General features: G+C 43.8%; 1 protein-coding gene across 1 annotated transcript in view; it reads left to right on the forward strand.

Annotated features, from left to right (window-relative positions):
* Positions 1–23,931, forward strand: part of LOC311104994 (serine/threonine-protein phosphatase 2A 55 kDa regulatory subunit B beta isoform-like) — a gene marked incomplete at both ends in the record, with an annotated part of 38,357 nt that overhangs the window by 5,459 nt on the left and 8,967 nt on the right. Inside the window, 5 exons of the mRNA XM_084146980.1 lie at positions 17,071–17,168; positions 17,467–17,632; positions 20,740–20,852; positions 23,053–23,230; positions 23,400–23,564. Of these exons, the coding sequence (XP_084003106.1) occupies positions 17,071–17,168; positions 17,467–17,632; positions 20,740–20,852; positions 23,053–23,230; positions 23,400–23,564 (720 nt within the window). The remainder of the gene's footprint in view (positions 1–17,070; positions 17,169–17,466; positions 17,633–20,739; positions 20,853–23,052; positions 23,231–23,399; positions 23,565–23,931) is intronic.

The raw sequence follows: 23,931 nt of genomic DNA on the forward strand, positions 1-23,931 counted from the left end.
AAAGAGGAATGGTCCAAAATTCCTCCTGACTGTTGTGCAGGTCTGATCCGCAACTACAGAAAACCTGTGGTTGAGGTTATTGCTGCCAAAGGAGGGTCAACCAGTTATTAAATCCAAGGGTTCACATGCTTTTCCCACCCTGCACTGTGAATGTTTACACGGTGTGTTCAGTTTACACCAATTGTGCAAGTTCTCCCACTTAAAAAGATGAGAGAGGCCTGTAATTTTCATCATAGGTACACGTCAACTATGACAGACAAAATGAGGAAAAAAAATCCAGAAAATCACATTGTAGGATTTTTTATGAATTTACTTGCGAATTATGGTGGAAAATAAGTATTTGGTCAATAACAAAAGTTTCTCAATACTTTGTTATATACCCTTTGTTGGCAATGACACAGGTCAAACGTTTTCTGTAAGTCTTCACAAGGTTTTCACACACTGTTGCTGGTATTTTGGCCCATTCCTCCATGCAGATCTCCTCTAGAGCAGTGATGTTTTGGGGCTGTCGCTGGGCAACACGGACTTTCAACTCCCTCCAAAGATTTTCTATGGGGTTGAGATCTGGAGACTGGCTAGGCCACTCCAGGACCTTGAAATGCTTCTTACGAAGCCACTCCTTCGTTGCCCGGGCGGTGTGTTTGGGATCATTGTCATGCTGAAAGACCCAGCCACGTTTCATCTTCAATGCCCTTACTGACGGAAGGAGGTTTTCACTCAAAATCTCATGATACATGGCCCCGTTCATTCTTTCCTTTACACGGATCAGTCGTCCTGGTCCCTTCGCAGAAAAACAGCCCCAAAGCATGATGTTTCCACCCCCATGCTTCACAGTAGGTATGGTGTTCTTTGGATGCAACTCAGCATTCTTTGTCCTCCAAACACGACAAGTTGAGTTTTTACCAAAAAGTTCTATTTTGGTTTCATCTGACCATATGACATTCTCCCAATCCTCTTCTGGATCATCCAAATGCACTCTAGCAAACTTCAGACGGGCCTGGACATGTACTGGCTTAAGCAGGGGGACACGTCTGGCACTGCAGGATTTGAGTCCCTGGCGGCGTAGTGTGTTACTGATGGTAGGCTTTGTTACTTTGGTCCCAGCTCTCTGCAGGTCATTCACTAGGTCCCCCCGTGTGGTTCTGGGATTTTTGCTCACCATTCTTGTGATCATTTTGACCCCACGGGGTGAGATCTTGCGTGGAGCCCCAGATCGAGGGAGATTATCAGTGGTCTTGTATGTCTTCCATTTCCTAATAATTGCTCCCACAGTTGATTTCTTCAAACCAAGCTGCTTACCTATTGCAGATTCAGTCTTCCCAGTCTGGTGCAGGTCTACAATTTTGTTTCTGGTGTCCTTTGACAGCTCTTTGGTCTTGGCCATAGTTTGGTCTTGGCCAAACAGGTGCCATTAATACAGGTAGCGAGTGGAGGACAGAGGAGCCTCTTAAAGAAGAAGTTACAGGTCTGTGAGAGCCAGAAATCTTGCTTGTTTGTAGGTGGCCAAATACTTATTTTCCACCATAATTTGCAAATAAATGCATTAAAAATCCTACAATGTGATTTTTTTTTCTCAATTTGACTGTCATAGTTGACGTGTACCTATGATGAAAATTACAGGCCTCTCTCATCTTTTTAAGTGGGAGAACTTGCACAATTGGTGGCTGACTAAATACTTTTTTCCCCCACTGTATGTCTCTCTTTCTCTCTCTGGACAAACATGAGACCTCTCTATGGACCGACAGAGAGAGGGAGAGAGAGAGTGGGTGGGTGGGGGTTAATCCAGGTGATAAATAAAGGGTGTATCTCCTCAGCTTTAGAGGACTGTCTGTCTCGTCCGTGTGGAAGATCCCCATCTTTGTGTTTTTATAGCTTCAATTTATGGTTGATTGTCAAGCCTAATAACTCATTATAGAGACTGTGTGTGTGTGTGTGTGAGAGAGTTAAGGGTTTTACAGCAGTATAGAGCAGTCTGCATCAGGGATCAGCCGGTGAGTGTCTGTGTTCATTCTCCTCTCTGGCCTCTCACATCATAAATCCACTATACTAGACACACACACACACACACACACACACACACACACACACACACACACACACACACACACACACATATTTTTGACACTTATCCTTTCTTATGTCTTATTGTTGTTGCATTGTCCAGAAGGCATTTCATTGTACGTGTATACCATGTATATCCCGTACATACGACTAATAACACTTGAAACGTAGGTCCCAGCTGAGGTCAGATCAGGTGTTGGTTATAGTTCCCTCACGCACTCACAGCTCATTTTAATTATGTAACATTTTAATGATGTCACACGCTGACCTTTAGTTTGCACCAATCCCACGCCTCAGTGGGTTGTGTGTGTGGTGTGTGGTATCCAAGAGGTGTTCCCATAGGGACCCATGTGATCCCAATACCACAATGACTTGCAGGAGGTCAAACTGGGAATGTGTTTTTGCTGAATGAGAGAAGAAACGTCCTATCATCGATCACACCTTGAAATGTCTCATGAACATTCTACTAATACTGTTCTACTGCTTTTCAATTCATGAACATTGGATGGACTGCGAGATGGAATATATACTTTTTCCTGCATAATGGAGACAGATAGAAAGCCTAAGTTTTCATCTCATCGCTCTGGGTTGGAAAGAAAGGCCTCCAGGGGCTGTGAAGACTGAGCAAAGGAGCCTGGGGAAAATAGAAAATTCCAGCATACAGATGACATGTTGCTAATAGTGATAGGATGGATGGCGCCTCGCTGTGTGTGTCGTGTGGCGTGTGGCGTGTGTGCAGTGTGGGGTTAATGGACTGTGACACTCCTGCTACATGTCTTCATGTCACCTCACTATAGACAACCACAACTACACTATAGACAACCACACTATAGACAACCACACTATAGACAACCACACTATAGACAACCACACTATAGACAACCACAACCACACTATAGACAACCACCATACTGCTTGTCATTTTGGCACTGAACCTTTGATGTTGGCGTGGACTTTTTTGAAGATCTTTTATTAATGTTCGGAATTGATCAAAGGGCCAGTCTAAATGAATAAACGGGCCGGATCTGTCCCGCGGGCCGCCAGTTGAATAGCCTTGATATAGGGAATAGGGTGCCATTTGGGTAGCAATATGACAATTTCCCTGTGACCAGGAGGCAGGGAGCTGTAGGACTCAACTACAGGATTGACATAGATTTTTGTCCCTTTAAATGTAGCCATTGGAACAATGACCTTAATATTTAAACTGGGACGCTGTAATCTTTCTCTCTCTCTCTCTCTGTCTCTCTCTGTCTCTCTCTCTCTCTCTCTCTCTCGCTCTCTCTCTCTGTATTTGTTTGCTGAATTTTAATACAGTGGAGAAGCTGGCCAGACACAATCCCAGTAAGGGTCTGTATGACAGGAGAGGAGGAGGAGGAGAGGAGGCTGAGAGGAGGAGGAGGAGGAGGAGAGGAGGCTGAGAGGAGGAGGAGAAGAGTGTAGTGCTGAAACACCCTGTGCCAAGGCATGAAATGACTTAGCCTTTCTCTCTGTCTATCTCTGCCCCAGGGCTGAATCCATTATTCATGAGAAAGCACTCTCAAAATGTTATGCCTCACATTTTAGGAGAGGGCAGGGGGGTTAGGGGTGGGCAACACATTACAGAGGGTTGGTGTGTGTGTGTGCCTGCATGTGTGTATGTAGTGTATAGTGTATGTATTGTATGTATAGTGTATATAGTGTATGTATAGTGTATATAGTGTATGTGTAGTGTGTATAGTGTATTTATAGTGTATTTATAGTGTATAGTGTATGTATATTGTATAGTGTATGTACAGTGTATGTATAGTGTACAGTGGGGAGAACAAGTATTTGATACACTGCCGATTTTGCAGGTTTTCCTACTTACAAAGCATATAGAGGTCTGTAATTTTTATCATAGGTACACTTCAACTGTGAGAGACGGAATCTAAAACAAAAATCCAGAAAATCACATTGTATGATTTTTAAGTAATTAATTTGCATTTTATTGCATGACATAAGTATTTGATCACCTACCAACCAGTAAGAATTCCAGGTCTCACAGACCTGTTCGTTTTTCTTTAAGAAGCCCTCCTGTTCTCCACTCATTACCTGTATTAACTGCACCTGTTTGAACTCGTTACCTGTATAAAAGACACCTGTCCACACACTCAATCAAACAGACTCCAACCTCTCCACAATGGCCAAGACCAGAGAGCTGTGTAAGGACATCAGGGATAAAATTGTAGACCTGCACAAGGCTGGGATGGGCTACAGGACAATAGGCAAGCAGCTTGGTGAGAAGGAAACAACTGTTGGCGCAATTATTAGAAAATGGAAGATGTTCAAGATGACGGTCAATCACCCTCGGTCTGGGGCTCCATGCAAGATCTCACCTCGTGGGGCATCAATGATAATGAGGAAGGTGAAGGATCAGCCCAGAACTACGCGGCAGGACCTGGTCAATGACCTGAAGAGAGCTGGGACCACAGTCTCAAAGAAAACCATTAGTAACACACTACGCCGTCATGGATTAAAATCCTGCAGCGCACGCAAGGTCCCCCTGCTCAAGCCAGCGCATGTCCAAGCCCGTCTGAAGTTTGCCAATTACCATCTGGATGATCCAGAGGAGGAATGGGAGAAGGTCATGTGGTCTGATGAGACAAAAATAGAGCTTTTTGGTCTAAACTCCACTCGCCGTGTTTGGAGGAAGAAGAAGGATGAGTACAACCCCAAGAACACCATCCCAACCGTGAAGCATGGAGGTGGAAACATCATTCTTTGGGGATGCTTTTCTGCAAAGGGGACAGGACGACTGCACCGTATTGAGGGGAGGATGGATGGGGCCATGTATCGCGAGATCTTGGCCAACAACCTCCTTCCCTCAGTAAGAGCATTGAAGATGGGTCGTGGCTGGGTCTTCCAGCATGACAACGACCCGAAACACACAGCCAGGGCAACTAAGGAGTGGCTCCGTAAGAAGCATCTCAAGGTCCTGGAGTGGCCTAGCCAGTCTCCAGACCTGAACCCAATAGAACATTTTTGGAGGGAGCTGAAAGTCCGTATTGCCCAGCGACAGCCCCGAAACCTGAAGGATCTGGAGAAGGTCTGTATGGAGGAGTGGGCCAAAATCCCTGCTGCAGTGTGTGCAAACCTCGTCAAGACCTACAGGAAACGTATGATCTCTGTAATTGCAAACAAAGGTTTCTGTACCAAATATTAAGTTCTGCTTTTCTGATGTATCAAATACTTATGTCATGCAAAAAAATGCAAATTAATTACTTAAAAATCATACAATGTGATTTTCTGGATTTTTGTTTTAGATTCCGTCTCTCACAGTTGAAGTGTACCTATGATAAAAAGTACAGACCTCTACATGCTTTGTAAGTAGGAAAACCTGCAAAATTGGCAGTGTATCAAATACTTGTTCTCCCCACTGTATATAGTGTATGTACAGTGTATGTATAGTGTATATAGTGTATGTACAGTGTATGTATAGTGTATATGTAGTGTATAGTGTATTTATATTGTATTTATAGTGTATAGTGTATATATTGTATGTATAGTGTATTTATAGTGTATAGTGTATATAGTGTATGCGTAGTGTATGTAGTGTATGTATAGTGTATTTATAGTGTGTAGTGTATGTATAGTGTATGTATAGTGTATAGTGTATTTATAGTGTATAGTGTATGTATATTGTATAGTGTATGTAGTGTATGTATAGTGTAGTTATAGTGTGTAGTGTATTTATAGTGTATAGTGTATGTATATTGTATAGTGTATGTAGTGTATGTATAGTGTATAGTGTATGTATAGCGTATGTATGGCGTATGTAGAGTATAATGCCTTTAAAAAGTATTCACACCCCTTGACTTTTTCCACATTTTGTTACGTTACAACCTTATTCTAAAATTTCCCCTCATCATCAATCTACACACAATACCCCATACTGACAAAGCAAAAACAGGTTTTTAGAAATGTTTGTTAATTTATTAAAAATAGAAAACTGAAATATTACATTTACATAAGTATTCAGACCCTTTACTCAGTTTTTATTTTATTTTACCTTTATTTAACTAGGCAAGTCAGTTAAGAACAAATTATTATTTACAATGAAGGCCTACACCGGCCAAACCCGGACGACGCTGGGCCAATTGTGCGCCGCCCTATGGGACTCCCAATCACGGCCGGTTGTAATACAGCCTAGAATCGAACTAGGGGGTCTGTAGTGACGCCTCTAGCACTGAGATGCAGTGCCTTACACCACTGCGCCACTCGGTAGCCCAACAGTACTTTGTTGAAGCACCTTTGGCAGTGATTACAGCATCGAGTCTTCTTGGGTATGGCGCTACAAGCTTGGCACACCTGTATTTGGGGAGTTCCTCCCATTCTTCTCTGCAGATGCTCTCAAGCTCTGTCAGGTTGGATGGGGAGCATTGCTGCATAGCTATTTACAGGTCTCTCCAGAGATGTTAGGTCGTGTTCAAGTCCGTGCTCTGGCTGGGCCACTCAAGGACATTCAGAGACTTGTCCCGAAGCCACTCCTGTGTTGTCTTGGCTGTGTGCTTAGGATCATTGTCCTGTTGGAAGGTGAACCTTTGCCCCAGTCTGAGGTCCTGAGCTCTCTGGAGCAGGTTTTCAGCAATGATCTCTCTGAACTTTGCTCCGTTCATCTTTCCCTCGATCCTGACTAGTCTCCCAGTCCCTGCCGCTGAAAAACATCCCCACAGCATGATGCTGCCACCACCATGCTTCATTGTAGGGATGGTGCCAGGTTTCCTCCAGACGTGACGCTTGGCATTCAGGCCAAAGAGTTCAATCTTGGTTTCATCAGACCAGAGAATCTTGTTTCTCATGGTCTGAGAGTCTTTAGGTGCCTTTTGGCAAACTCCAAGCAGGCTGTCATGTGCCTTTTACTGAAGAGTGGCTTCCGTCTGGCCACTCTACCATAAAGGCCTGATTGGTGGAGTGCTGCAGAGATGGTTGTCCTTCTGGAAGGTTCTCCCATCTCCACAGAGGAACTCTAGAACTCTGTCAGAGTGACCATCAGGTCACCTCCCTGACCAAGGCCCTTCTCCCCTGATTGCTCAGTTTGGCCAGGCGGCCAGCTCTAGGAAGAGTCTTGGTTGTTCCAAACCTCTTCCATTTAAGAATGATGGAGGTCACTGTGTTCTTGGGGACCTTCAATGCTGCAGAATATTTTTCGTACCCTACCCCGGATCTGTGCCTTGACACAATCTTGTCTCGGAGCTCTACGGACAATTCCTTCGACCTCATGGCTTGGTTTTTGTTCTGACATGCAATGTCAACTGTGGGACCTTATATAGAAAGGTGTGTGCCTTTCCAAATCATGTCCAATCAATTTAATTTACCACAGTTGAACTCCAATCAAGTTGTAGAAACATCTCAAGGATGATCAATGCAAACAGGATGCACCTGAGCTCAACTTTGAGTCTCATAGCAAAGGGTCTGAATACTTATGTAAATAAGGTATTTCTGTTTTTTTATATTTTATAAATTTGTGTATGTATAGTGTATGTAGTGCATAGTGTATATATAGTGTATAGTGTATGTAGTGTGTGTATAGTGTATGTAATGTATGTTTAGTGTATGTATTCATGGGTTGCATGTTTCGTCATAATATTGTTTTGAACGTTAGTTTTGGACTGATGCCCGACTGAGCATTCTACTCAATGCATCATCAATGAGCGCTGATGAAGATTTCATAAAAAAATGCATTACAGTGGCCTGGAAATACAATGACATTCAAAAGAAGGCAAATAATTATTAGAGAAACCTTTTGTCAAAATGTTGATGTCACCAGATTGACTTTAGATGCAGTATAACGTTAGCTAGCTAGCTAAAATTGAGGGGCCACCGGATTTTAGCTAGCTAACGTTAGCATTGCTAGCTAATGACAACAGTGCCATCTGTCTAAAGTAAATTTGATGACATGATAATGCTGCAAAGTTGTTTCCTACTAAATATTTGACTACTTTAGCAATGCCATCTTATTTCCAGGCGCAATACTGTAATTTAGACTAAATAGTAGTTAGCCTCCGTCCAGAATTCCTGGGCTTATCACCATTTTAGGGCACTACTATGGCGCCGCCCGAGGCGGTTTGAGAACGTCCATAACAATGGCATGTCGCGACCGAGTGATGGAGGTGCAACCTATTGTCACGACTTCCTCCGAGGCTGCCTCCTCTCCTTGTTCGGGCAGGCTTCGGCGTTCGTTGTCACCGGCCTTCTAGCCACTGCCGCTCCTCATCTCATCATTCCATTTGTTTTGTCTTGTTTATTACACACACCTGGTTCATATCCCCTCATCAGTACCTGTATAAGTGTTCCCTCTGCCCCCTTGTCTTTGTGTGTGATTGTTTATTGTGGAGGAGAGAGAAGTTCGGTGGAGCGCCGTGTATTTTGTATTGCCGGGAATATTCCCTGTGTGCTTTGTATTTTCCAGTGCGCCTGTTTTGCGCACTGGAGTGTTTTTACGCAATACTGCGTAACTCTGTGATTCAGAATAAATCCTGTTATTCTGTGATTTACCCTCCTGCGCCTGACTCCTTCAAAATCACCTCATCACACCTATGAATAGTTTATGTAAAATGTATGGATTGACAGAAACAATATAGCGTGTGCCTGTATGTATGTGTGTGTTGGGTTTATTGGCAAGCTGTGTAATGTGTGTGTGTGTGTGTTGGGTTTAGTGGCAAGCTGTGTAATGTGTGTGTGTGTGTTGGGTTTAGTGGCAAGCTGTGTAATGTGTGTGTGTGTTGGGTTTAGTGGCAAGCTGTGTAATGTGTGTGAGCCACAGCCCTCTCTCCCCAGCTGCTGATTAGGTTTTTCATTTCCTGATAAGCTGTTTTATTGAGTCTGCAGTGAAATGAAAAATTAATGGGGTTTCCACCCACATAGTGTACTCTTTTTTTCTCTCTCTTTCTCTCTCTCTCTCTCTCTCTCTCTCTCTCTCTCTCTCTCTCTCTCTCTCTCTCTCTCTCTCTCTCTCTCTCTCTCTCTCTCTCTCTCTCTCTCTCTCTCTCTCTCTCTCTCTCTCTCTCTCTCTCTCTCTCTCTCTCTCTCTCTCTCTCTCTCTCTGTGTGTGTGTTAGGGATCTATCTGGTAACAAAGTGTGAAAGGGGGAGCAGTAACATCCTGTCTGTTTCAACCTCTGTGCCGAGCGTCTGATTACACGTACACACACACAAACATCCTGTCTATCTCCCAGGGGACAGATTCTATAAAAATCAGGTTAATTCTATTTTTTCTCTCTATTACTAAGAGCCATGATGATATAATGCTGTCTAGATAGAATGTTACTGTGTGTGTGTGCATGACCGCGTGCGTGTGTGTGTGTATGAGTGTGTGTGGGAACCTCACGTAGCGTACAAGCATAAGCCATCTAGCCTTCAAGAGAGCAGGCCGAGGTAATGGTCTCATTCAGGGAATCCAGACAGTCATTGGACCCAAATATAACGTTGTTTGTGTTTGAGAGAGAGAATAATAATTTAGCATTCTCCACTGGCAGCGCAGTGTAGTGTAGTGTTCCCCTGTGTCTAACAGAAACCATTGACACGGCACTCTGCTGCCAGTTACCCTCTCTCTACCTGGAATAACAGCACACTTACTTAACTGGCTCTCCACAGTCACACCATAAAACAACTGTTTTAGCTGGTGTATGTGGCTATTTTAACAGTTTGTGTCAGTTCCTCTGTTTGTTCAGTCACATACAGATTTGTTTACTAGTTCGCCCCACTACCATAGCTCTTTTCTGATGATGCCAGTTTAGTGTGTGCTCAGGATTATACAGTATCTCTGCCCTCCCTGACTGGGGGTCCTGTATCTGTGTCTGAGGGCTACATTAGCCTGTCTCTGTGTCTGATGGCTACATTAGCCTGTCTCTGTGTCTGAGGGCTACATTAGCCTGTCTCTGTGTCTGATGGCTACATTAGCCTGTCTCTATGTCTGAGGGCTACATTAGCCTGTCTCTGTGTCTGAGGGCTACATTAGCCTGTCTCTGTGTCTGAGGGCTACATTAGCCTGTCTCTGTGTCTGATGGCTACATTAGCCTGTCTCTGTGTCTGATGGCTACATTAGCCTGTCTCTGTGTCTGATGGCTACATTAGCCTGTCTCTATGTCTGATGGCTACATTAGCCTGTCTCTGTGTCTGAGGGCTACATTAGCCTGTCTCTGTGTCTGATGGCTACATTAGCCTGTCTCTGTGTCTGAGGGCTACATTAGCCTGTCTCTGTGTCTGAGGGCTACATTAGCCTGTCTCTGTGTCTGAGGGCTACATTAGCCTGTCTCTGTGTCTGAGGGCTACATTAGCCTGTCTCTGTGTCTGAGGGCTACATTAGCCTGTCTCTGTGTCTGATGGCTACATTAGCCTGTATCTGTGTCTGAGGGCTACATTAGCCTGTCTCTGTGTCTGATGGCTACATTAGCCTGTCTCTATGTCTGAGGGGCTACGTTATCCTGTGTCTGTGTCTGAGGGCTACGTTAGCCTGTTTCAGTGTTATTGCCGGTGATTGATGTTTGCCATCAGGGTGCATCTGTCTGATGTCTCTCTCCGACCTCTGACCCTGGCTGTGTCACACCTGACTGGCTACAGGATTTATAGAACTTATTCACTTATGGTCTGAGTCCCAAATGGCACCCAAATCCTTATATAGTGCGCTACGTCTGACAAGAGCCTTATGGGCCATGGTCAAAAGTAGTGCACTGTAGGGTGTTCCATTTGGGACGTGTTCTGAGTGGTTTCTAGGGGAGAGAGAGAGAGACCAGCTCGTCTCTTTCAACCACACTGTATATATATTTATTTCTGTTGTATTTTTGACTTTGTTTTGTTTTACCCCATATGTAACTCTGTGTTGTTGTTTTTATCGCACTGCTTTGCTTTATCTTGGCCAGGTCGCAGTTGTAAATGAGAACTTGTTCTCAACTGGTTTACCTGGTTAAATAAAGGTGAAATAAAATAAAATAAAATAAATAAAAAAAACACATGAGTGATGATGATTGATGGGGTTGGGAGAGTACACCACGCTCTCAATTTTCATTTAATTCAAAGGGCTTTATTGCCGTGGGAAACATATGTTTACATTGCCAAAGCAAGTGAAATAGATAACAAAAGTGAAAATAAACTATCTAAATGAACAGTAAACGTTACACTCACAAAAGTTCCAAAGGAGTAGAGACATTTCAAATGTCATATTATGGCTATATACAGTGTTGTAACGATGTGCAAATAGTTAAAGTACAAAAGGGAAAATAAATCTCTCTCTCTCTCTGCATGCTGGGAGTGTTGGTGTATGATGGGAATTGTTTGAGCGAGTGCGTGTGTTGTCTGGAGTTAGATCGCCTGTGTTTTCTTTCTTGTTTCCTTGTCTTGGTGGTTTTCGTTTTTCTATGATTACGTTTGTTTTGTTTTTTAGTGGTAGAATTAGGTATATTGTATATCTTGTTGGAATTGCCCTGGTTTTGGTTGGGATGGTGACCCACATGGGGATGTTTGGGATGTTTGCACGTTCAATTTAAAGTTGTCCCGTTGGGTTGCAAACACCCGGCTCTGAAACATGTCATTTCGGCGACAGGTGTTTATGTTTTTGGACTCACCGGAGCAGACTTTGGAGTTATCGTTTAAAGTCAAGTATGACAACAGACTGTATATGGCTTATACTAGTACGGGTAGTCAACAGTGTTTTGAGTGTGGGGATGTTGGCCATAAGCTCATGCTTGCCCGAAAAGGGAGAAGGCGGAGGGAGGGGCGCAGGTGGTCCTCGTAACGCCTGGGCCCACTGATGTAGGGAGAGGTGGGCCGACAGTGGTAGAGCAGCCACAAGCACCTGTTGCTGAGGAACAAGTTGTCCGTGTTGAGGGTACTGAGCTGCAGCTTGTACCAGAGGGGAACATAGCTTCTGATGTGCAGCAGAAAAATATTGTTGTAGGAGGTAAGGACGGATCGGGGGAGCCATTTCCCCAGACTGGTGAGGAGATACCCAGTACGAGGGAGGGGGTTCAGGTGGAGCTAGTCACCCAGGTAGTGGAGGAGATGCCCGGTACGAGTGATGGGGTGCAAGTGGGGAGTGTTGAGAGGGATGTGGCAGAGGGGAGTCAGGGGTCTGTGGCCTCAGTTGAGGAGGATCAGGAGAAGGATATGGAAATGTCTGATATCTCTGTTGATATGATAGCTGGCGACGACTCAATTTACAATCTAGATGAGGTAAATGGGTTCCTGGACCAGACTTTTGTGAAATCTGTTAAATTGGCAGATTTTTTTTATGTTGATACGTTTGTGAGGTCAGCTTTGGTGTTACAGAAGACGGTGGGGTTAGACCAGTTGAGTGTGAAGAAGCGTTTCCGCTTGAGGAAATGTGTTACTGCTGTCATGGCAGCAAAAGGTAGTGGGAAACGTGGTAAGGTTAAGAGAAATTAAAACAATGATGATTATCATGCCTCATAGGGTGCTTTTTTCTCTTTGTCTGGTTTCTCTGTGGTTTCTTCAGTTTTTCCTTTCTCTTTTCTATATGGAGGTACTCAGGGTAGGTTCTCTCAATATTAATGGGGGAGGGACAGGAATAAGAGGGCTTGGGTTTTAGAAGTAATAAAACAGAAAAGGCTTAATGTAGTTTTTCTACAGGAGATACATAGTGATGAGGCTAATGAGGTTGACTGGAGTATGTGGTGGGAGGGGCAGCATATGGTACTAATTTCAGTGCTGGGGTGACAATTTTGTTTTCCTCAGGCTTAGGGGTGACTGTGGTATCTACAACAGAGATTGTCAAGGGTCGGGTTTTATTGGTCAAGGCGGATGTAATGTTTATTTTATTTTTATTTTGTATCTTTATGCTCCTAATGAGGGTACAGAGCGTATTGCTGTATTTGATCAAATAAAGGAAACCTTAAGACAGTGTGACCAAGAGGGGTGTATGGTTTTAGGGGCGGACTGGAACTGTAAAGTGGATTTTACTGTTGATCGCACTGCTGAAGAACCTCACCTGCGGTCAGCAATTTGTCTGTCTGGTCTACTAACTGAGTTTGAGCTTTCTGATGTGTGGAGAGTAAGGAATGCAAAAGTTAGGCAGTACACATGGCTAAAAGTTAATGAAGGTCATGTCAGTGCAACAAGGTTAGACAGGTTGTATGTATCTGAGCAATACTGTAGTAGGGTTGGAAGGTGTGACATTACTCCTGTGGGTTTCTCTGATCACCATATTGTCACTGTTGATATTCACTTGTTCTGTCCACGAAGGTCATCACCTTATTGGTATTTTAATGTTAAGTTAATAATAATAATAATAATAATAATAATATGCCATTTAGCAGACACTTTTATCCAAAGCGACTTAGTCATGTGTGCATACATTTTTACGTATGGTAAGTTACTACATGACACCATGTTTTGTGAAAAGTTGTTGTTGTGTTGGGAAAAATTGAGGGTTATTAAATGGAATTTTGAGTCCTTGAGACAATGGTGGGAGGTTGGGAAGGCCCAAATACGTGTGTTTGTCAACAGTATACTGCTCTGTCAAGTATTGACATCAAATCTATTGAATTGAAGTTGCTCACTCAGAATGACCCCAGACTAGTCATGAACTTACATGACAAGAGACATGAACTGAGGTCATCTTTACATGAAAGAGTGAAGGGTGCCTTGATTATGTCTCGCTTTGCTACCCTCAAGGATATGGATGCTCCTAGCGCTTTTTTTAATAACCTAGGGCAGTCGACATTGCAACGCAAACAGATGGTCTGCCTTCATCTCCCTGATGGGAAGGTGACCACGGATGACGGTGAGATGCGCCAACATGCCGTGGATTTCTACTCTGCCCTCTATAAGGCGGAGGATTGTGATCCTCTGTGTGCTGAATAGTTGTTACATGGACTTCCTCAATTGGGCCCTGAGCAGAGAGCTGCGTTGGACTCTGACATTACTCTGCAGGAGCTGTCCACTGCAGTTATGCAGCTATCATCAGGCTGAGCCCCTGGCATCGATGGTTTACCATCTGATTTCTATAAGCAGTTTTGGGGGTCTATTGGGGAGGATTCTTATGAAGTGGTATGTGAATCTTTTCATGAGGGTTCTCTTCCTTTATCCTGTCAATGTGCTGTGTTTTCATTGTTGCCAAAAAAGGGGAATTTGGCTCTTTAAAAAAACTGGCGACCTGTTGCATTGCTGTGTGCAGAATATAAAATGATATCTAAGTGTCTCTCAAACAGGTTGAAAGAATATCAGAGGCTGTTGGTCCACAAGGACCAGTCTTACTGTGTGCCTGACCGCTCTATTGTTGATAACTTGTTTCTAATAAGAGTTGTTTTAGACATTTGTAAACTGTCTGATGTGAATGTGGGTTTGCTTTCTTTGGTTCAGGAGAAGGCTTTTGACCGTGTGGACCACCAGTACTTGTTCAAAATAATGAAAGCCTTTGGGTTTGGGGATGCTTTTTTATCTAGGACGAGTTTACCCCCCCCCCCCCGGTGGCTGTAAAATCATTAGTATGTGCCACAGGGTAGAGGCGGCTAGGTTATTAGCTACCAGCACCCTTCCCCTATAAGACAGCTGGGGTAACACCCATTTCCACCTAGACAATCTGGCACACACCTTCTCCACTACACCGTCCCAGTTCTTTTTTTGAAAGACATCAGAGCCTAGAAAACCCCCCAAAGTCTTCATCCCATCTCTGCCCCACTGAAGCCCCCCTGGTAACTGTGGTGCGGACCCTATCTGAAGCTGACCTGCCCACAGCGATTCACTCTCTTCCCAATTAACTCTAGCTGAGGAGGCCCCCTCATACACCTTTTAAAGCGTTTGAGAGAGCCTTAACATCCTCACCCCATGTAATAAAACTGTCACGTCATCTGCATACGCAGACAGTGCTATCGTGGGACCCTTCGCTTAAAAAACAAAGCATTGGTTCAATAGCTGGACAATATAACTCCTGAAATTGGGCATCCCTGCCCAATACCCCTTTGGACGGGGATGGGGCAGCTCAAACCACCCCCCACCTTCACCACACGAGGCCCCAGCATACAGTAAACTCATCCTAGATACAAGAGCTTCAGAGGACCCTTGTCAATTTCTTCTGGTATGGACAACACTGGATTAAAGCTTCAGCCCTGTACCTGCCACTGCACGAGGGTGGGCAAGGCCTGGTGGACACTTCTTCTAGGATCATGGCTTTCCGGCTTCAAGCATCCCAGAGACTGTTGTACAGTGACGGTTCTAGCTGGGTCGATACAGCCTACACATTGATGAGGCTGTTTGGGCTTAGACAAGCACCTTTTCCACTTAAAGCTAGAGGGCGGTGATTTGTCTGGCCTGATTCCATTCTATGAGTCTGTTATGCAGGCTTGGAGAGTTTCCGAGATGTCCTGTAAGGCCGGCACGCCACCAGGGATGTGGCTTTTTGAAGAGCCTCTTTTTTTATAACACTGTCATCCAGTCCCATGCTATGGGTTCAGCCAGCCTATGTTAATGTCTGTTAGGAGTGGGGTGTACCAAGCTGGGTCATCTGATGCGGAGCAGGAGCAGATCGTTGGAGGAGCTGGGAGACAGAGCGGGGATCCGACTGAGGAAGGTCGTAGCTGAGTTCTGCGATTCCTTGCCAGTACTTCATCGGCAGTATGTGACTGATACTTCCAATTCTGATTGGTGGACGGAGGGTCTGGATTATGTGTTCCCTGCCCTGAATGTTAGTGCTGCGGCGGGGGCATTAGAGAAGGACCTCCCTCTGATACCGCCTGGTGTAGAGGTCCTGGATGGCAGGGAGCCTCGGCCCCAGTGTCCATTTCTTTCTTTCCAGCCATTACAATGAGCCCGTCCTCCTATAGCTCCTCCTACCAGCCTCCTCTGGTGTGTGTGTGCGTACATGTACAGTTAACTACAGCTCTCCCTTCACTATCTGACTTGGTTTGTGTATTTGTTTCGTTAGACCTGTCGGGAACAAACCAGTTGGATATTGAGAGACGTATCCATCTCTAGATTGTTTTAGATGTAGAGCTGTAGTCTCCCCTAAAGCTAGACAGATCAGATGCATGTGTTTCAGGAGGAGAGGAGGAGGTATCTCAAAGGTAGTTGCCTGTCTGTGTTACAATCTAGAAACCCAGGATCTTGTTTTGGATGCTTGATGTGAGAGATGCATTGGTTTTAGCTCATTTCAGTGGCTGAGGAGCCAAATGCACTGGACTGGTGTCTATAAGCTTGGCTGTGAAACAATGCGACTTGGCTGTGTGCATCAGTTGAATTCTGTCCTAAAGGAGTGTCCTTATAATCTCTCTGGATGGAAGATGTCTGGTTTCATCTAGTAATGACTTGAGAGGGAAACAAATAGGTCCTTTAGGGACTACTTCACCACTATGGCTCCTGTGGGGGAAAGGAACTGCTTAATTCATGTAGAGAGGAAACTAATAGCACTGATTGTGTGATGATAGTATGCTTTAAACCTGCTACTGAACTGATGAGATTCTGATGAGTTACTGATTGTGTGAGGATCGTTAAGTTAATTAACTGGCTGATTGCCAGACTATTTTAGTCTGATGATTGGGGTGAATTAGATGAAATAACACAATCAGTTTCAGACCGGTTTCAGACAGCCGTTTAACCCACATCTTTTACCCATATTTCTCCTATCTGGGTCACCATGGCAACCCTTTGTTTCCTAGATATTCTGCCCTTAAAAGAAGTTGAGCTATAAGCTATAAGGCAAGCTGAAGCCGAAAATGGGTGAAAAATTAGTTTTCAGAAAAAAATATTATTTTAAGATGTAGCAAATGTTCTCACTGGTTTTGTCTCTGTGCAGCTAGCTTTCATCTCTGTGTGAAAATATATCTGTGTTACATTATCCCTGTGTTGCATTATCCACGTGTTGCATTATCCCAGTGGTACATTATCCCAGTGATACTTTATCCATGTGTTGCATTATCCCTGTGGTAAATTATCCCTGTGTTGCATTATCCCTGTGGTACATTAACCCTGTGGTACATTATCCCTGTGGTACATTATCCACAATATATCTGGTAATATTAACTGTGTATGTGTTTTGTTTTAGCTGACATCATCTCCACCGTGGAGTTTAACCCTTCGGGGGAGCTGCTGGCCACAGGGGACAAAGGAGGAAGAGTGGTGGTCTTCCAGAGAGAGCAGGAGGTATGAAACACACTCTCTCTTTCTGTGTCCTCCCTCTCTTTACCTCTGTATCTCTCTCCCTCCCCTCATCTCTGTCTCCCACCTCTCTCTCCCCTCTCCCTCTCCACAGAGTATAACATGTCTAAAGTATGTTACAGCCTAAGCTGTGTTCCTCTCCCCCTCTCTCTTCTGCCTTCCTCCGCTCTCCTCCCAAACTAAGAGTCAGCCCCAGCGGCGAGGGGAGTATATTATTTACGGTACCTTCCAACCAACCTGTGTGTTCCTCTCCTCTCTCTCCCCCTCTCTCTCTCCCCCCCAGACTAAAAGTGAGCCCCAGAGGCGAGGGGAGTATAATGTTTACAGTACGTTCCAGAGTCATGAGCCAGAGTTTGACTACCTGAAGAGTCTGGAGATAGAGGAGAAGATCAACAAGATAAGATGGCTGCCGCAGCAGAACGCTGCTTACTTCCTCCTCTCCACCAATGGTGAGTGTGTGTGTGTGTGTGTGTGTGTGTGTGTGTGTGTGTGTGCGTTTGCGTATGTGTGTATAGGAGTTAGAAGCAGTGGAACCATAGTCAGAGGAGCTCCATCTGGTCGTGTGGCCCTGCTGTGTGTGTGTGTGTGTTCATACGTGTGCGTGTGTTCATACGTGTGTGCCCACACACATATTTTGCCCTCAGAACAACCTCAATTCGTCAGGGCATGGACTCTACAAGGTGTTGAAAGCGTTCCACAGGGATGCCGGCCCATGTTGACTCCAATGCTTCCCACAGTTGTGTGAAGTTGGCTGGATATCCTTTGGTTGGTGGACCATTCTTGATACACACAGGAAACTGTTGAGCGTGAAAAACCCAGCAGAGTTGCAGTTCTTGACACACTCAAACCGGTACGCCTGGCACCTACTACCATAGACCATTCAAAGGCACTTAAATATTTTGTCTTGCCCATTCACCCTCTGAATGGCACACATACACAATATATGTCTCAATTGTCTCAAGGCTTAAACATCCCTCTTTAACCTGTCTCCTCCATTTCAACTACACTGATTGAAGGGGATTTAACAGGTGACATCAATAAGGGATCATAGCTTTCACCTTGATTCACCTGGTCAGTCTAAATCATGGAAAGAGCAGGTGTTCCTAATTTTTTGTTCTCAGTGTACAGTATACAGTGTGTAATATACAGTATGTAATATACAGTGTATAATATACAGTCGTGGTCAAAAGTTTTGAGAATGACACAAGTATTGGTCTCCACAAAGTTTGCTGCTTCAGTGTTAGATCTTTATGTCAGTAGTTACTATGTATACTGAAGTATAATTACAAGTATTCCATAAGTGTCAAAGGCTTTTATTGACAATTACATTAGGTTTATGCAAAGAGTCAATATTTGCAGTGTTGACCCTTCTTTTTCAAGACCTCTGCAATCCGCCCTGGCATGCTGTCAATTAACTTCTGGGCCACAGCCTGACTGATGGCAGCCCATTCTTGCATAATCAATGCTTGGAGTTTGTCAGAATTTGTGGGTTTTTGTTTGTCCTCCCGCCTCTTGAGGATCGACCACAAGTTCTCAATGGGATTAAGGTCTGGGGAGTTTCCTGGCCATGGACCCAAAATGTCGATGTTTTGTTCCCCGAGCCACTTAGTTATCACTTTTGCCTTATGGCAAGGTGCTCCATCATGCTGGAAAAGGCATTGGTCGTCACCAAACTGTTCTTGGATGGTTGGGAGAAGTTGCTCTCGGAGGATGTGTTGGTACCATTCTTTATTCATGGCTGTGTTCTTAGGCAAAATTGTGAGTGAGCCCACTCCCTTGGCTGAGAAGCAACCCCACACATGAATGGTCTTAGGATGCTTTACTGTTGGCATGACACAGGACTGATGGTAGCGCTCACCTTGTCTTCTCCGGACAAGGTGTTTTCCGGATGCCCCAAACAATCGGAAAGGGGATTTATCAGAGGAAATGACTTTACCCCAGTCCTCAGCAGTCCAATCCCTGTACCTTTTGCAGAATATCAGTCTGTCCCTGATGTTTTTACTGGAGAGAAATGGCTTCTTTGCTGCCCTTCTTGACACCAGGCCATCCTCCAAAAGTCTTTGCCTCACTGTGCGTGCAGATGCACTCACACCTGCCTGCTGCCATTCCTGAGCAAGCTCTGCACTGGTGGTGCCACGATTCCGCAGCTGAATCAACTTTAGGAGACGGTCCTGGCGCTTGCTGGACTTTCTTGGGCGCCCTGACGCCTTCTTCACAACAATTGAACCTCTCTCCTTGAAGTTCTTGATGATCTGATAAATGGTTGATTTAGGTGCAATCTTACTAGCAGCAATATCTTTGCCTGTGAAGCCCTTTTTGTGCAAAGCAATGATATGACGGCACGTGTTTCCTTGCAGGTAACCATGGTTAACAGAGGACGAACAATGATTTCAAGCACCACCCTCCTTTTAAAGCTTCCAGTCTGTTATTCTAACTCAATCAGCATGATAGAGTGATCTCCAGCCTTGTCCTCGTCAACACTCTCACCTGTGTTAACGAGAGAATCACTGACATGATGGCAGCTGGTCCTTTTGTGGGTGGGCTGAAATGCAGTGGAAATGTTTTTGGGGGATTAAGTTCATTTTCATGGCAAAGAGGGACTTAATTGCAATTAATCTGATCACTCTTCATGACATTCTGGAGTATATGCAAATTGCCATCATCAAAACTGAGGCAGCAGACTTTGTGAAAATTAGTATTTGTGTCATACTCAAAACTTTTGACCACGACTATACAGTGTGTAATATACAGTATGTAATATACAGTATGTTATAGTATGTAGTATACAGTATGTAATAGTATGTAATATACAGTATGTAATATACAGTATGTAATAGTATGTAATATACAGTATTTCATATACAGTATGTAATATACAGTGTGACAGCTGTTAAAACATCACTATGTCATCTCTATGATCACTGTCAAAGGCAGCACCATCCAGGCTGGCATCAGTCTACAATATGTAATATACAGTATATAATATACAGTATGTAATATACAGTATGTAATATACAGTGTGTAATATACAGTATGTAATATACAGTATGTTATAGTATGTAGTATACAGTATGTAATATACAGTATATAATATACAGTATGTAATATACAGTATGTAATATACAGTGTGTAATATACAGTGTGTAATATACAGTATGTAATAGTATGTAGTATACAGTATGTAATATACAGTGTGTAATATATACATTGTGTAAAATACAGTTTGTAATATACAGTGTGTAATATACAGTGTGTACATATTCTGGAAAAACATTATTTATATCCCAATGATCAGATGAATGGTGATGCTATTCCTGATTTGACTGATTTAACCTGTGGATTTGTATCTGATCCTCCTTATGACAGCTGTTATAACATCACTATGTCATCTCTATGATCACTGTCATAGGCAGCACCATCCAGGCTGGCATCACTTTAGCATGGCGCTTAATACTCTCTCTCTCTCTCTCTCTCTCTCTCTCTCTCTCTCTCTCTCTCGCTCTTTTTCGGTCTCTCCCTTTGTGTGCGTGTGTGTGTGTGTGTTTGTTGGGTGTAGATAAGACAGTGAAGCTCTGGAAGATCAGTGAGAGAGACAGACGACCAGAGGGATACAACCTGAAGGATGAAGACGGACGAATCAGAGACCCATCTACAATCACCTCACTACAGGTGAGAACACACACACACGCACGTGCAAACACACGTACGGACACATGCACGCACACACGCGCACGCACACACACACACATACACACACACACACTAAAACTCACACACACACAAACACAGTATCTCATAAGGGCAGAATAATACTAGTTAATAAGAGTTCATATCTCATTGTCCCCAGGGGTCCCAAGATGAAAATGATGTTGTTTGATATCACTGACATGAATATTTTGAGAACGAGGGATATATAAAGCAAATGGTTATATTTCAGTCTTCTGGCAATATATAATATGGCTCTCCCAAATAAACTCCATGAATTTGGGCTATTCCAAATTACTTTGCACGTTGTCATTGAATATGCAGCTCATGTCTCTCAGGACAGGTGTATTTCTCATGGTACATTCGGTCGTAATCACTGAGAGAAGAATCCGTTTTTCAAAACTCTGGTTCCCTCAGCCAGGGCATTGAAAATGGGTCGTGGATGGGTATTCCAGCATGACAATGACCCAAAACACACGGCCAAGGCAACAAAGGAGTGGCTCAAGAAGAAGCACATTAAGGTCCTAGAGAGGCCTAGCCAGTCTCCAGACCTTAATCCCATAGAAAATCTGTGGAGGGAGCTGAAGGTTCGAGTTGCCAAACGTCAGCCTCAAAACCTTAATGACTTGGAGAAGATCTGCAAAGAGGAGTGGGACAAAATCCCTTCTGAGATGTGTGCAAACCTGGTGGCCAACTACAAGAAACGTCTGACCTCTGTGATTGCCAACAAGGGTTTTGCCACCAAGTACTAAGTCATGTTTTGCAGAGGGGTCAAATACTTATTTCCCTCATTAAAATGCAAATCAATGTATAACATTTTTCACATGCGTTTTTCTGGATTGTTTTGTTGTTATTCTGTCTCTCACTGTTCAAATAAACCTACCATTAAAATTATAGACTGATCATGTATTTGTCAGTGGGCAAATGTACAAAATCAGCAGGGGATCAAATACTTTTTTCCCTCACTGTATATACATAATATGACATTTGAAATGTCTTTATTCTTTTGGAACTTCTGAGGGAAATGTTTACTGTTCATTTGTATTGTTTATTTCACTTTTGTTTACAATCTACTTCACTTGCTTTGGCAATGTTAACATACGTTTCCCATGCCAATAAAGCCCTTAAATTGAATTTTATTGAAATTGAATTGAAATTGAATTGAGTGAGAGAGAGATCGATATGTGCACTGAGAGGAATGCGATGAAGGGGATCATCTCTCTATTTCTCTCTTTCACTCTCCCTTGTTTTGCAACCCCATCACGCAGCCAGCCATGGTCTTTAATTCTCACACAGAGAGTCCCGGCTCAGTGCATCTATTAGTGGCCTCTCTCTCTCTCTCTCTCTCTCTCTCTCTCTCTCTCTCTCTCTCTCTCTCTCTCTCAATTTCCATTTCAATTTAAGGGCTTTATTGGAATGGGAAACGTATGTTAACATTGCCAAAGCAAGTGAAGTATATAGTAAACAAAAGTGAAATAAACAATAAATATTAACAGTAAACATTACACTCAGACGTTCCAAAAGAATAAAGACATTTCAAATGTCATATTATGTCTATATACAGAGTTCTCTCTCTCTCTCTCTCTCAAATCAATTTACATTTACATTTACATTCGGTCTCTCTGTCTCTCTCAATTTACATTTACATTTACATACGGTCTCTCTCTCTCTCTCTCCTCTCCTATCTCCTACTGTACTGTATGTCATAATGGATGACAGCTGTGTGTCTCTACAGTCTGTTTGACATCATAGAGTTGGGACTAGTAGAGTGTGGCTGTTACTGGGGGTGAAAGGCATGGGGGGAGAATGGAGTGTAGTGTGAGTGTGGTTCCTCTGCAGGCCATCCCTGGCTCCTCAGTCCTAACACCAGCTCACTAGGCCTGCTGCTGTACAGTCTACCACTACATTAAAGTGGAGACATACAGTACATGAAGTCCTATGAAAAGATCTGTATGTGTGTAGCAGAGACTGACTGGCTGTATAGAACCAGGCGTTCACGGTGTACTGAAATAGAAAGAGGTGTTCATAGTCAATCTGTGAATGCTCTCTCAATCATAGATTCTATGATAAGCGATATATTCCTGGGGTCACATAGTTAGTCATGTGATGTGAAAATATGTTCTCTCTCTCTCTCTCTCTCTCTCTCTCTCTCCCTCCCTCCAAGGTGCCTGTCCTCCAGCCCACAGATCTGATGGTGGAGGCGACAGCGCGGCGTGTTTTCAGTAATGCCCACACCTACAACATCAACTCCATCTCCGTGAACTCTGACCTCCAGACCTACATCTCCACCGATGACCTCAGGGTCAACCTGTGGAACCTGGAGATCACCGACCAGAGCTTCAGTATCCTTTCACCTGTCTACAACATTTATAGGTTACCGACTGCTGCTTCAAATAACCTTTGACCTCTAGGAACAAGTGCTATGCCTGTATTCTGTTCCTCTGTCTTGTTATAAACAATCCAAAACATTTAGCTGAACTGTTATTTCTCCCTGAGCGTGCCCCTCCCCAGACATTGTGGACATTAAGCCGGGTAACATGGAGGATCTGACGGAGGTGATTACAGCAGCAGAGTTCCATCCTCAACAGTGCAACACCTTGGCCTACAGCAGCAGTAGAGGGTCAGTACGACTCTGTGACACGAGGAAACAGGCGCTCTGCGACACACACTGCAAGTGTGAGTACTGGAACAGGCATACACACAGACACATGTATTCAAGCGCACACACACGCACACACACTCCACTCAGACATGGTGCATTGTGTGACAATATCTGTGAAGGGGGAAAGAGATTGAGAAAAGAAAGGAGAGAGGGAGGGAAGTCGTCTCTGATTAAACCAACCTTTATCCTGCTACAGTCAATTGCATGGCTAGGATTGATAACCACAAACATCAATAAGGTTGTCTGTCTGTCTGTCTATCTGTCTTCTCTCCCAGTTAAAACAATGAAAGGCTCAACGTCTCAAAGCCCCTGTCTGTCTCTGGGAGCATCAGATGATATGCATATCCCTCTGAAGGAAATTAATAATGAATACATTGACAT

Source organism: Coregonus lavaretus (assembly GCF_964263955.1).
Source record: "Coregonus lavaretus genome assembly, chromosome: 29".
Lineage (NCBI taxonomy): Eukaryota > Metazoa > Chordata > Actinopteri > Salmoniformes > Salmonidae > Coregonus > Coregonus lavaretus.